This window comes from Taudactylus pleione, unplaced genomic scaffold (assembly GCF_031769625.1).
Source record: "Taudactylus pleione unplaced genomic scaffold, aTauple2 ptg000497l, whole genome shotgun sequence".
NCBI classification, from domain to species: Eukaryota; Metazoa; Chordata; class Amphibia; order Anura; family Myobatrachidae; genus Taudactylus; species Taudactylus pleione.
This window is the reverse complement of record NW_028284899.1, coordinates 3297809-3311132: the sequence shown is the minus strand read 5'-3', so window position 1 is coordinate 3311132 and position 13324 is coordinate 3297809. Positions and strand designations below refer to the sequence as shown.

The 13324-nt window shown below is 49.8% G+C and overlaps 2 protein-coding genes across 5 annotated transcripts in view; one reads left to right on the top strand and one right to left on the bottom strand.

Annotated features, from left to right (window-relative positions):
* The window catches only part of LOC148502450 (uncharacterized), an 87882-nt gene that overhangs the window by 13930 nt on the left and 60628 nt on the right, over window positions 1–13324 (bottom strand). Inside the window, exon 1 of one of the 4 annotated variants that reach the window (XM_088449882.1) lies at window positions 1613–1682. The exons of 1 other annotated variant lie outside the window; for it this stretch is intronic. Coding sequence is in view for 1 of the 3 variants with exons in the window: in XM_088449879.1 (XP_088306005.1) it covers window positions 1229–1235 (7 nt within the window). In the remaining 2 variants the exon portion in view is untranslated. Of the gene's footprint in view, window positions 1–1228; window positions 1404–1612; window positions 1683–13324 lie in introns of those variants that run through there. 2 more of the 4 variants (XM_088449881.1, XM_088449879.1) reach the window with 2 other exon arrangements.
* LOC148502451 (uncharacterized) overlaps window positions 5161–13324 on the top strand; it is a 43807-nt gene continuing 35643 nt past the window's right edge. Inside the window, exons 1-5 of the mRNA XM_088449883.1 lie at window positions 5161–5692; window positions 6097–6175; window positions 8569–8757; window positions 11003–11126; window positions 13133–13230. Coding sequence (XP_088306009.1) covers window positions 5619–5692; window positions 6097–6175; window positions 8569–8757; window positions 11003–11126; window positions 13133–13230 — 564 coding nt within the window. The 5' untranslated portion in view covers window positions 5161–5618. The remainder of the gene's footprint in view (window positions 5693–6096; window positions 6176–8568; window positions 8758–11002; window positions 11127–13132; window positions 13231–13324) is intronic.

The following is a 13324-nucleotide window of genomic DNA, read 5'->3' as shown; positions in this document are numbered from 1 at the left end:
AGCAGGAAGCTACCTGGGGCTGGCGGTAGACAAAACCCTACCGCAAGGGTCTCGTCGCAAGCCCCAATGGTCTCAACCATCACCAAGTCACTCGCTAAAGCTGTGGGTGGTAACCCACAGCTTATCGAGCGGCCAGAAGGGTGCCTTTCAAAAGAAAAGCGGCCGCCCTCATTCAGAGTGAGCGCTCGCTTTTTGCGAGCAGCTCTGAATGAGGTCCATAGTGTGTCCATTTGTTGCTACTTGTGGTTATGCACTACTACTTTATTATTTCCTATTATTAATGGAGCAATTCCCATACAGGGTTAGGACTTAATAGTCATAATTGTGATAATTGTTTTTTTTTTCCCATTTGTTATATTTCGCCGATTCTAAAATTAATTAATAAAAGTTACGTTTTATTACTTTGTCCAGATTTCTGATATGTCTATGTAAAAAATACAATCTGTGTGTGCCCTACATAGGAATACCTGTTTTCCTTTTTTCTGTGTGTAAGATTTGTGATATATTCTTAGGTGCACCTCCCTATTTGAATAAACTTATATAAAGTTTAAATTGAGTAAAGGGAACAGATTATCGTATAAATATTGGAGTTTCTGTGCGGATAACTAAATCGTTTAGTCTGCTTGTACCCACAAGTAAAGCTGGGTACACATGTAAAGATTTTCTGCCCAACCATCCAACTAGTTGATAGGTTGGAATGAAAATCTGGTAACGTATGGGAGTAACTGATGATCAGCAATTTGCTCCTAAATGCCAGAAAACAGATGAAAATGGACGTCAGTCAAGTTTGTTAAATGTTTGATCTAAACAATTTGTTCAAACAACAGTTTTTGTCCATTTTCCGGCGTTTGGGAGCAAATTGGTGATTGTCATTTGCTTTCATACCTTACCAGATTTTCATTTCAACCAACCAACTAGTTAGATGGTTGGACTGAAAATCTTTAGGCGTGTACCCAGCTTAAGTCCCTATTAGTTCCTAAAGATTGGTACATTCGTTTCAATTGCCTTTTATTAATACATTACTGCAGCTCTTCCCAATTGTAAAGTGCTGTGCAGTATGCTGACTCCACATAAATTGTAATAAATAAAAATAACAAAGATTATTCAACGGTGCAATACTGGATAGTAGCCCCCCATGCCTCCATTCCCTTTAAGAATGCACCTCATGAATAAAAGGGCACAGCTCCATGATATGTTACAGTAGGGATTACATGGGGAAAACACTGACCGATCATAGTTTAGTTCCAATGTGTTACAGGAACCTAGGAGGCCACCAACGTCCCTCTCCCCGCACGATAGCTATGTTACCTTCCCCTGTACGCCCCGCTCTACTTTCGTATTACCATGAAGGTAAGTGTGGAATCGGGATTTTTGCCAATAGTAACAATGGCCGCTGTACAACTCACTTCCGGACTATCTATTAAAAAAAAAAAACGAACAGCGCAGTCGCACATGACTGAGAAGATGCTGTTTCCCCCGCGCATGCGCCTCTTTAAAAATGTCCAGCTGTCTCTCAGCTAATGCTGTATGTCGGTCTCAGAAAAATGGCTACCGCCTTAGAGCAGAGACCTTTTATCACATCATACCAGTACCAGTTTTACATCTACATTACCTATCAACCCATGCTCCTTACACTTTCCTGACACCACTGCCGCGTATAGATGTCAGCTACCTAACACGGGTATGTTGTATCCATATAATGACCCAGTGTGTAGCCCTACTATTGTACTGGAGGAGTAGTGGGGACAGTGCTGGCAGAGCAGCACTGTCAGAGGGGGGTCACGTGAGGCAGAGGGGGGTCAGGTGACAGTGCAGGGAAGGAGTAGTGGGGATAGTGCTGGGAGATCAGGCAGAGGGGAGTCAGGTGAGAGTGCAGGGAAGGAGTAGTGGGGACAGTGCTGGGAGACCAGGCAGAGGGGAGTCAGGTGAGAGTGCAGGGAAGGAGTAGTGGGGATAGTGCTGGGAGACCAGGCAGAGGGGAGTCAGGTGAGAGTGCAGGGAAGGTGTAGTGGGGACAGTGCTGGGAGACCAGGCAGAGGGGAGTCAGGTGAGAGTGCAGGGAAGGAGTAGTGGGGACAGTGCTGGGAGACCAGGCAGAGGGGAGTCAGGTGAGAGAGCAGGGAAGGAGTAGTGAGGACAGTGCTGGGAGAGCAGGCAGAGGGGAGTCAAGTGAGAGTGCAGGGAAGGAGTAGTGGGGACAGTGCTGGGAGACCAGGCAGAGGGGAGTCAGGTGAGAGAGCAGGGAAGGAGTAGTGAGGACAGTGCTGGGAGAGCAGGCAGAGGGGAGTCAAGTGAGAGTGCAGGGAAGGAGTAGTGGGGATAGTGCTGGGAGACCAGGCAGAGGGGAGTCAGGTGAGAGTGCAGGGAAGGAGTAGTGGGGACAGTGCTGGGAGACCAGGCAGAGGGGAGTCAGGTGAGAGTGCAGGGAAGGAGTAGTGGGGACAGTGCTGGGAGAGCAGGCAGAGGGGAGTCAAGTGAGAGTGCAGGGAAGGTGTAGTGGGGACAGTGCTGGGAGAGCAGGCAGAGGGGAGTCAAGTGAGAGTGCAGGGAAGGTGTAGTGGGGACAGTGCTGGGAGAGCAGGCAGAGGGGAGTCAAGTGAGAGTGCAGGGAAGGAGTAGTGGGGATAGTGCTGGGAGACCAGGCAGAGGGGAGTCAGGTGAGAGTGCAGGGAAGGAGTAGTGGGGACAGTGCTGGGAGAGCAGGCAGAGGGGAGTCAGGTGACAGTGCAGGGAAGGTGTAGTGGAGACAGTGCTGGCAGAGCAGCACTGTCAGAGGGGGGTCACGTGAGGCAGAGGGGGGTCAGGTGACAGTGCAGGGAAGGAGTAGTGGGGATAGTGCTGGGAGACCAGGCAGAGGGGAGTCAGGTGAGAGTGCAGGGAAGGAGTAGTGGGGACAGTGCTGGGAGACCAGGCAGAGGGGAGTCAGGTGAGAGTGCAGGGAAGGTGTAGTGGGGACAGTGCTGGGAGACCAGGCAGAGGGGAGTCAGGTGACAGTGCAGGGAAGGTGTAGTGGGGACAGTGCTGGGAGACCAGGCAGAGGGGAGTCAGGTGACAGTGCAGGGAAGGAGTAGTGGGGACAGTGCTGGGAGACCAGGCAGAGGGGAGTCAGGTGACAGTGCAGGGAAGGTGTAGTGGGGACAGTGCTGGGAGAGCAGGCAGAGGGGAGTCAAGTGAGAGTGCAGGGAAGGAGTAGTGGGGATAGTGCTGGGAGACCAGGCAGAGGGGAGTCAGGTGAGAGTGCAGGGAAGGAGTAGTGGGGACAGTGCTGGGAGAGCAGGCAGAGGGGAGTCAGGTGACAGTGCAGGGAAGGTGTAGTGGGGACAGTGCTGGGAGAGCAGGCAGAGGGGAGTCAAGTGAGAGTGCAGGGAAGGAGTAGTGGGGATAGTGCTGGGAGACCAGGAAGAGGGGAGTCAGGTGAGAGTGCAGGGAAGGAGTAGTGGGGACAGTGCTGGGAGACCAGGCAGAGGGGAGTCAGGTGAGAGTGCAGGGAAGGAGTAGTGGGGACAGTGCTGGGAGACCAGGCAGAGGGGAGTCAGGTGAGAGTGCAGGGAAGGTGTAGTGGGGACAGTGCTGGGAGACCAGGCAGAGGGGAGTCAAGTTAGAGTGCAGGGAAGGAGTAGTGGGGACAGTGCTGGGAGAGCAGGCAGAGGTGAGTCAGGTGAGAGTGCAGGGAAGGAGTAGTGGGGACAGTGCTGGGAGACCAGGCAGAGGGGAGTCAGGTGAGAGTGCAGGGAAGGAGTAGTGGGGACAGTGCTGGGAGACCAGGCAGAGGGGAGTCAGGTGAGAGAGCAGGGAAGGAGTAGTGAGGACAGTGCTGGGAGAGCAGGAAGAGGGGAGTGAAGTGAGAGTGCAGGGAAGGAGTAGTGGGGACAGTGCTGGGAGACCAGGCAGAGGGGAGTCAGGTGAGAGAGCAGGGAAGGAGTAGTGAGGACAGTGCTGGGAGAGCAGGCAGAGGGGAGTCAAGTGAGAGTGCAGGGAAGGAGTAGTGGGGATAGTGCTGGGAGACCAGGCAGAGGGGAGTCAGGTGAGAGTGCAGGGAAGGAGTAGTGGGGACAGTGCTGGGAGACCAGGCAGAGGGGAGTCAGGTGAGAGTGCAGGGAAGGAGTAGTGGGGACAGTGCTGGGAGACCAGGCAGAGGGGAGTCAGGTGAGAGTGCAGGGAAGGAGTAGTGGGGACAGTGCTGGGAGACCAGGCAGAGGGGAGTCAGGTGAGAGTGCAGGGAAGGAGTAGTGGGGACAGTGCTGGGAGACCAGGCAGAGGGGAGTCAGGTGAGAGTGCAGGGAAGGTGTAGTGGGGACAGTGCTGGGAGACCAGGCAGAGGGGAGTCAAGTTAGAGTGCAGGGAAGGAGTAGTGGGGACAGTGCTGGGAGAGCAGGCAGAGGGGAGTCAGGTGAGAGTGCAGGGAAGGAGTAGTGGGGACAGTGCTGGGAGACCAGGCAGAGGGGAGTCAGGTGAGAGTGCAGGGAAGGAGTAGTGGGGCCAGTGCTGGGAGACCAGGCAGAGGGGAGTCAGGTGAGAGTGCAGGGAAGGTGTAGTGGGGACAGTGCTGGGAGACCAGGCAGAGGGGAGTCAAGTGAGAGTGCAGGGAAGGAGTAGTGGGGATAGTGCTGGGAGACCAGGCAGAGGGGAGTCAGGTGAGAGTGCAGGGAAGGAGTAGTGGGGACAGTGCTGGGAGACCAGGCAGAGGGGAGCCAGGTGATAGTGCAGGGAAGGAGTAGTGGGGACAGTGCTGGGAGACCAGGCAGAGGGGAGTCAGGTGAGAGTGCAGGGAAGGAGTAGTGGGGACAGTGCTGGGAGACCAGGCAGAGGGGAGTCAGGAGAGAGTGCAGGGAAGGAGTAGTGGGGACAGTGCTGGGAGACCAGGCAGAGGGGAGTCAAGTGAGAGTGCAGGGAAGGAGTAGTGGGGATAGTGCTGGGAGACCAGGCAGAGGGGAGTCAGGTGAGAGTGCAGGGAAGGAGTAGTGGGGACAGTGCTGGGAGACCAGGCAGAGGGGAGCCAGGTGAGAGTGCAGGGAAGGAGTAGTGGGGACAGTGCTGGGAGACCAGGCAGAGGGGAGTCAGGTGAGAGTGCAGGGAAGGAGTAGAGGGGACAGGGCTGGGAGACCAGGCATAGGGGAGTCAGGTGAGAGTGCAGGGAAGGAGTAGTGGGGACAGTGCTGGGAGACCAGGCAGAGGGGAGTCAGGTGAGAGTGCAGGGAAGGAGTAGTGGGGACAGTGCCGGGAGACCAGGCAGAGGGGTGAGGTGAGAGTGCAGCGTAGAAGTATTATAGCACACTGTGAAAAGGAGTTAGGTCGGCAGATATTGTACATTGTCAGAGTCCTATCAGTCTTCTTAACATATAGTTTTTCAGTCTTCAGGTATTGACTATTTTGAAATTGACAGATTTAGACAGGTGTCCTCGGGCTGCAGATGTAAAGAAATGTTCTCAATCTCTAGTTATAGACTAGTTTTAACAGATCAGTGTTGACTCAGACGCCATCTTTCGCACTGAGACACCCACCTCCAGCGTCTCGTATACGCTGCTTACATGCAACGACGGAAACATCAGTCGCACGTCGAACCTCTGAGCAAGCCTGTGCTGCACCAGAGCCTCTACAGCCATCGCTAATTTATCAACATGCGTGTGCAGTTCAGCATTAACGTGTGCGCAGTGGCAAGTAAGCTCTCTACTGACCCCAACACCGACATTGAGTGAGTCCATCTCTGAAACAGGCCAAAGATAGAGCGTGGGCTGTCGGTGGGGGGGGGGGGGGTTGGGAGTTTTGAGAGACCTAGGGGTAAATTTACTAAAGTGCGGGTTTTTAGAAGAGTGGAGTTGTTGCCCATAGCAACCAATCAGATTCTAGCTATTATCTTCTAGAAGGTGCTAGATAAATGGTAAATAGAATCTGATTGGCTGCAATGTTCAACATCTCAACTTCTAAAAACCTGCACTTTACTAAATATACCTCTCAGACAATAGCCTACACTGACACACTCTTTGGGAATCGCTGCCTCAGCAGATATAAGAAATGTATTAGAAGGCTGACTGTCATTGATTGGTCACAAAACAGAGTTTCCTCTTTCTTCCCTAAACTCATTCTTCATGTCGTCAGAATGGACAAGGACAGGAGTCACATGACTGAAAGGATTTTACATCTCACCCTGGAGATCGTCTACCTGCTGACTGGAGAGGTGAGAGGGCTTCTGGCAGCGTCACTTTTGTGATGAGAATTCCAATGAAATCATTAATATTAAAAATCTGTCCAGCAAGAATTAATTCATAGTAGATATGTGTATCAATAAATGATTCCCTCTCGTGGATGGTGTTTTAGAATAGATGCCTGCCAGCAAACCAGTAGTAAATGGAATATAACTGTGAGGTGTATTTAGGAAGCGGCAGATTTTGCCACGGGGTTGAGCTCAAGCGTTAAGGCAGCACTAATATTAAGTGCAAGCCCCGTCGTGTTTTTTGTCCTTATCATAGTATATCCTGATGTCACGAAAGAGCTCTAAGGAGGCCATCTTGGTTGAGGCGTGAGTGACAACAAAGGGGAGTGGATTATCGTGGCCTGCAGACCAAAGAATAATAAACAGTTTGTACATGTATGTGAAACTATAAACCTGTATAACCATTCTTAATTTGGGAAATGGGGAGCTTATTAAGGTTTATGGACAAGAGATGAATAAAGTGTGTGAGTTTATTATTTATTTATTAACAGTTTCTTGTGTAGCGCAATTTATTCCTTTGCGCTTCACATTTGGAAACATTAATGGCAGATTAGTCCACAGGAATTATAAATAACTTGTATATTGGGAACATGCAGTAATCATATATGTTCCTGAGTGAAGCTTAATGATAATGACGTAGAAGTACTAAGTCAGAGGTTCCCAAACTCAGGGCCTGATTCAGAGTTGGGAATAGAGGGCCTGATTCAGAGCCGCTCGTAAGCGGCCGCTCGTTCGCTCCGAGTGATGTTCGCACATCTGCGCATGCGTATGGGTTTTAGCACGCATGTGCGAACCAGTCAGTGCGGCCGATAATCGTGTGCTTGCAAAATAGCGAGTGCCTAATAATTTGAGTGACAGAATGAGGCGTTTGTGGGTGGTAACGGGAAGGTGCTTGAAAACGGGGAGTAGAGATCAGAACGCAGGCGTGCCTAAAGGTCAAAACGGGCGTTTTAAGGGTGTGCATAATTAACAAAGCAGCGTCATCGGCCACGTCAGTTGGGTGTCTTATAGCCAGAACTGCTCGCATGATTGCGGTAGGAAAATGCAACCACAAGAATAGCGAGCAGTTCATTCGCCTTTCGATGTACTCGATTAATCTAATAAATAGCGGAGATGACGTATGATGCGAGCGGCCAGGGGGCGTTTTTTTAAAAATTACGACCGCATGTTTTGTTCGCTCGTTCAGACATGGAGGCGTCAACAGACAGCAAAGAGCGAACGGTCAATTTAAATAGCCTGCCACTTTTTATGAACGAGCGAGCGCAAATAGCGTCCGGTTCTGAATCAGACCCAGAGAGAGAGATAGTACTAACTGTGAACCTGGACAAACCATGTTGCAATGCAAGGTGTAAATACATATATTTTTTTTGCATGTAGTGTAAATACTTGCTGCTTTTACATGTAGCCCACAAATACTGCACAACTTTATTATTACTCTATAATTTAGATGTCAGTTTGGACACCTCCCTCCCAAATCTAAATCTCTCTGCACATTTTAAATCTGCCCCACCTGCAGTGCAGCATGGTTTCACCAAGATGATCAGTTGAGAGAGATCTCTCTATTCCCAACTCTGAATCAGGCCCTCAGTCCTCAAGGCACCCTAACAGTCCAGGTATTAAGGATATCCTTGCTTGATCACAGGTGAAATAATTAGTACATCAGTCAATTTGATTTAACACCTGTGCTCAACCATGGATAGCTCTAAAACCTAAACTTTTGGGGTGCCTTGAGGACCTCTGTACTAAGACTTGGAGAGAGATAACAAACCAATCAGCTCCTAACTGTCATTTTTCAAACAGTCTGTAAGATGACAGGGGCTGATTGGGTGGTACTTTGGGGGCTATTTACTTAGCCTTGGATGGAGATAAAGTACCAGGCAATCGGCTCCTGACTGCCATGTCACAGGTTGTGTTTGAAAAATTACAATTAGGAGCTGATTTGCTGGAACTTTATCTCTGTTGACTTTATCTCCATCCAATGCTTATTACATCTCCCCCTATATAATAGAATTTTTCATATGCTGTTGTGCAGGAAGTAATGCTAAGATTTCTCCTTGTTACTCTTACAAACTCCTAGGCCCTTTATGAACAAAGTATAGCTTAACTGTATTAACCCTTTGCATGTGTGGGCAGGCTGTCTTACCTTTTTGAATGCTGGTGAGTTCATTTTTAACCAACGAGGAGCTTTGTGTGTGTGAAAGTTGAAGACAAGATTCAGTGTAGAAGTCCCGTGTAACCACTCTCAGTAAATATCAGTGGCCTCACTTCTGGCTAACACCAAGGGGCCCTGCAGGTTATTATGCTATAAGGAACTATGGCTTTGCATTATATTTATTTGTACCTATATAATTATTTAGGATTATATACCTGTGAAGAAATCCAGTAAGTGTAAGACCTCCATCAGCGGCCCCCATTTGTCAGGAGGATGGAGCAGGACCCAGATCCCCATCATGGCTCCTCCACCTCACTCACTGATACATGAGAGAGACAATGAGCAGAAGATCCTGGAACTCACCAACAAGATCATTCAGCTGCTGACTGGAGAGGTGACTGCTGGGAATGGGACATTATACAGTAACACCAGGGGATGTGTCTGGGTGATGACTGGAGAGGTGACTGCTGGGAATGGGACATTATACAGTAACACCAGGGGATGTGTCTGGGTGATGACTGGAGAGGTGACTGCTGGGAATGGGACATTATACAGTAACACCAGGGGATGTGTCTGGGTGATGACTGGAGAGGTGACTGCTGGGAATGGGACATTATACAGTAACACCAGGGGATGTGTCTGGGTGATGACTGGAGAGGTGACTGCTGGGAATGGGACATTATACAGTAACACCAGGGGCTGTGTCTGGGTGATGACTGGAGAGGTGACTGCTGGGAATGGGACATTATACAGTAACACCAGGGGCTGTGTCTGGGTGATGACTGGAGAGGTGACTGCTGGGAATGGGACATTATACAGTGAAACCAGGGGCTGTGTCTGGGTGATGACTGGAGAGGTGACTGCTGGGAATGGGACATTATACAGTAACTCCAGGGGATGTGTCTGGGTGATGACTGGAGAGGTGACTGCTGGGAATGGGACATTATACAGTGAAACCAGGGGCTGTGTCTGGGTGATGACTGGAGAGGTGACTGCTGGGAATGGGACATTATACAGTGAAACCAGGGGCTGTGTCTGGGTGATGACTGGAGAGGTGACTGCTGGGAATGGGACATTATACAGTAACACCAGGGGATGTGTCTGGGTGATGACTGGAGTGGTGACTGCTGGGAATGGGACATTATACAGTGACACCAGGGGATGTGTCTGGGTGATGACTGGAGAGGTGACTGCTGGGAATGGGACATTATACAGTAACACCACGGGATGTGTCTGGGTGATGACTGGAGTGGTGACTGCTGGAAATGGGACACTATACAGTGACACCAGGGGATGTGTCTGGGTGATGACTGGAGTGGTGACTGCTGGGAATGGGACATTATACAGTGACACCAGGGGCTGTGTCTGGGTGATGTCTGGAGAGGTGACTGCTGGGAATGGGACATTATACAGTAACACAAGGGGATGTGTCTGGGTGGTGACTGCTGGGAATGGGACATTATACAGTAACACCAGGGGATGTGTCTGGGTGGTGACTGGAGAGGTGACTGCTGGGAATGGGACATTATACAGTAACACCAGGGGATGTGTCTGGGTGATGACTGGAGAGGTGACTGCTGGGAATGGGACATTATACAGTGACACCAGGGGATGTGTCTGGGTGATGACTGGAGAGGTGACTGCTGGGAATGGGACATTATACAGTGACACCAGGGGCTGTGTCTGGGTGATGACTGGAGAGGTGACTGCTGCGAATGGGACATTATACAGTAACACCAGGGGATGTGTCTGGGTGATGACTGGAGAGGTGACTGCTGGGAATGGGACATTATACAGTGACACCAGGGGCTGTGTCTGGGTGATGACTGGAGAGGTGACTGCTGGGAATGGGACATTATACAGTGACACCAGGGGATGTGTCTGGGTGATGACTGGAGAGGTGACTGCTGGGAATGGGACATTATACAGTGACACCAGGGGATGTGTCTGGGTGATGACTGGAGAGGTGACTGCTGGGAATGGGGCATTATACAGTGACACCAGGGGATGTGTCTGGGTGATGACTGGAGAGGTGACTGCTGGGAATGGGGCATTATACAGTGACACCAGGGGATGTGTCTGGGTGATGACTGGAGAGGTGACTGCTGGGAATGGGACATTATACAGTGACACCAGGGGATGTGTCTGGGTGATGACTGGAGAGGTGACTGCTGGGAATGGGACATTATACAGTGACACCAGGGGATGTGTCTGGGTGATGACTGGAGAGGTGACTGCTGGGAATGGGCCATTATACAGTAACACCAGGGGATGTGTCTGGGTGATGACTGGAGAGGTGACTGCTGGGAATGGGACATTAGACAGTAACACCAGGGGATGTGTCTGGGTGATGACAGGAGAGGTGACTGCTGGGAATGGGACATTATACAGTAACACCAGCGGATGTGTCTGGGTGATGACTGGAGAGGTGACTGCTGGGAATGGGACATTATACAGTAACACCAGGGGATGTGTCTGGGTGATGACTGGAGAGGTGACTGCTGGGAATGGGACATTATACAGTAACACCACGGGATGTGTCTGGGTGATGACTGGAGAGGTGACTGGTGGGAATGGGACATTATACAGTAACACCAGGGGCTGTGTCTGGGTGATGACTGTATCATTGTGTGTGTCAGGTTCCTATAAGGTGTCAGGATGTCACTGTCTATCTCTCCATGGAGGAGTGGGAGTATATGGAGGGACACAAGGATCTGTACAAGGACATCATGATGGAGAATCACCAGACCATCATGTTACTGGGTAAGAGGAGACAATCTCTTTGTTACAATTACAGTCATGCTGTAAATCCTAGGATTGTAGTGAGACATGAGAGATGATCGGAGCTGAATGTGAGTGGTCATGAGGACAGTCGGAAGAATAGTTCATGCCGATACCTGTGCAGGCCGCTAATATACACATCTGGCGTATGCTGTACCCATGTCATGTACTATAAGGCAAAGTTATTTCTGTAAATGTAATTTAGTGTCAGTGTACGAGTCAGATTACCCATTAAGCAGCTTAAGTTCCCATTTAGGTCCTTCCAACCAGACTAACCTTGTTTTATGTGGAGGGGGAGGAATGGAGGCCAAATCAGTATATGGTCTGAGGCTATAAGTGGCTTTAATCAGGTTCTATTTAGTGTTTCCACTAGGCTGTTTTAGCGGGACGCCGCGCCATGCCCGATTTGTAAAGGGGAAAACTACGCCTTGCCCTATTAGCAGAACCCTGCTAAAACAGTCTGCCCTCAGCCTTCCCCACCCGAGGGCCGAGCGTCCCGTGTGTGGAAAATGTTGCAGTGACTGATCACCGCCGGGTGAATAGTGTGACAAATTGGAAGTGTCACCCCCCTCCCCGGCTGGCCGCGCCCCCTTTTCGAAGTTTATGTCATCTGCTCTGGGAGGAAGGTCTGTCAGTAACACAGCCTCTCTTATATCGGACTGTTACTTGAGACCTGTGCCTCTCAGGGGACCTATTGCCATATGCGTGCGTCTGTGTATGTATCTATATGTTAGATTGAATTTAAGCTACGAGTTGCCCTGATGTCCTTAGAGACTGATAGCTTTAATACAACTGATTCACCAATGTGTTATTCAGTACCAGTTACCTGTTCTTTATGCACTTTGGAGGTGTAATATCACATCTGTCCCGGAGCTTTATTCATGCAGACTTGTATTTGATTATTATATGGATGACAATAGTATCTTTAAAGTAGTACTTTTCCTCTCTGTATTTAGACAAGGCTTATATATTGGTAAATTGGGAATGAAATACGTCATATTTACAAAACTGATTGAAATAATTAATTTGCCTTTAAATAAAAAAAAAAAATATTAAAATTACACTATGAACAGATATTGAGCGGGATGTATTAAACCCCTGCTTTGTACCAACTCCGGAAACCCCCATTTTGTACCAACTTTCGGAATGCGATAGATTTCGGAGCTTGGACCCGGTGGGTAACGCCATCTTTTGATGGGCGGCGTTACCCAATAGAAGCCTATGGGCTTCTTTTAGTTTTTCCCCCTGAGAGGGGTCCGATCAGATCCCTTCCAGCGGAATACATATGTTACACCGACGGCAGCGCCAGCCCGACGTGGAAGGAAATCCCAATCGTCTGAAAGGTAAGTATTATCTAACCTAATCTACCCCCTAACCCTCCTTTAGGGTGCCTAACCCTAACCCACCTTTCCCCGCCATCTAAACCTAAGTCCCCCAGGGGGGTGCCTAACCCTAACCCTCCTTCCCCCTAGCCTAACCCTAACTTCCGGGTGCCTAATGCTAAGTCCCCCCCGGAACCCTAAACCTAACCCTCCCCTCCCCGCGGCGATCCGCGCTCGGTGCCCGGCATCCCTTCGATCGGGATGCCAGGCACCGGTCTCCCGGCGTAGGTTAATTAACCCTCGCCGGGATTCTGCAGTGGAGATGCCGGCGGTCGGCATAGCGACCACCGGCATCATAAACGCATCCCCTTCCAGCCTCCCCACCACGTGGCATGTGCGTCATTCTGTGCATGCGCAAAAGGATACCAGAGTATTATCCTTCGCGGTATTAATCCCAGAAGTCCCTTTGTTGTAAAGGATAGCTCTTACCGGGATAGCTGTCCTTCTCAGGGTACATACCAGCAATATTGCAGGTATGTGCCCGATGACGGAATACACTGCATTGCGGATGCATGCTTAGTACATCCCCTCCATTCAGTGTAAATGTAAGTTTTTAGAAGTTTATTATGATAGTGTCTTCACTTCCTGTGTGTGTGTTGCCTGTAGATGGACCCAGTACAAGAAATACCCCAGAGAGATGTCCCAGTCCCCTTTATATACACAATGGTATAAAGGAAGATCACAGTATCCCACAGGATCATCAGGTAGATGGGATTGGATGTGCCTGTAATGTTTATAAATCAATTTAATTTAATAGTCTGCTTTTCCCTTATGGTTTATACATGAACCATTTCAGCA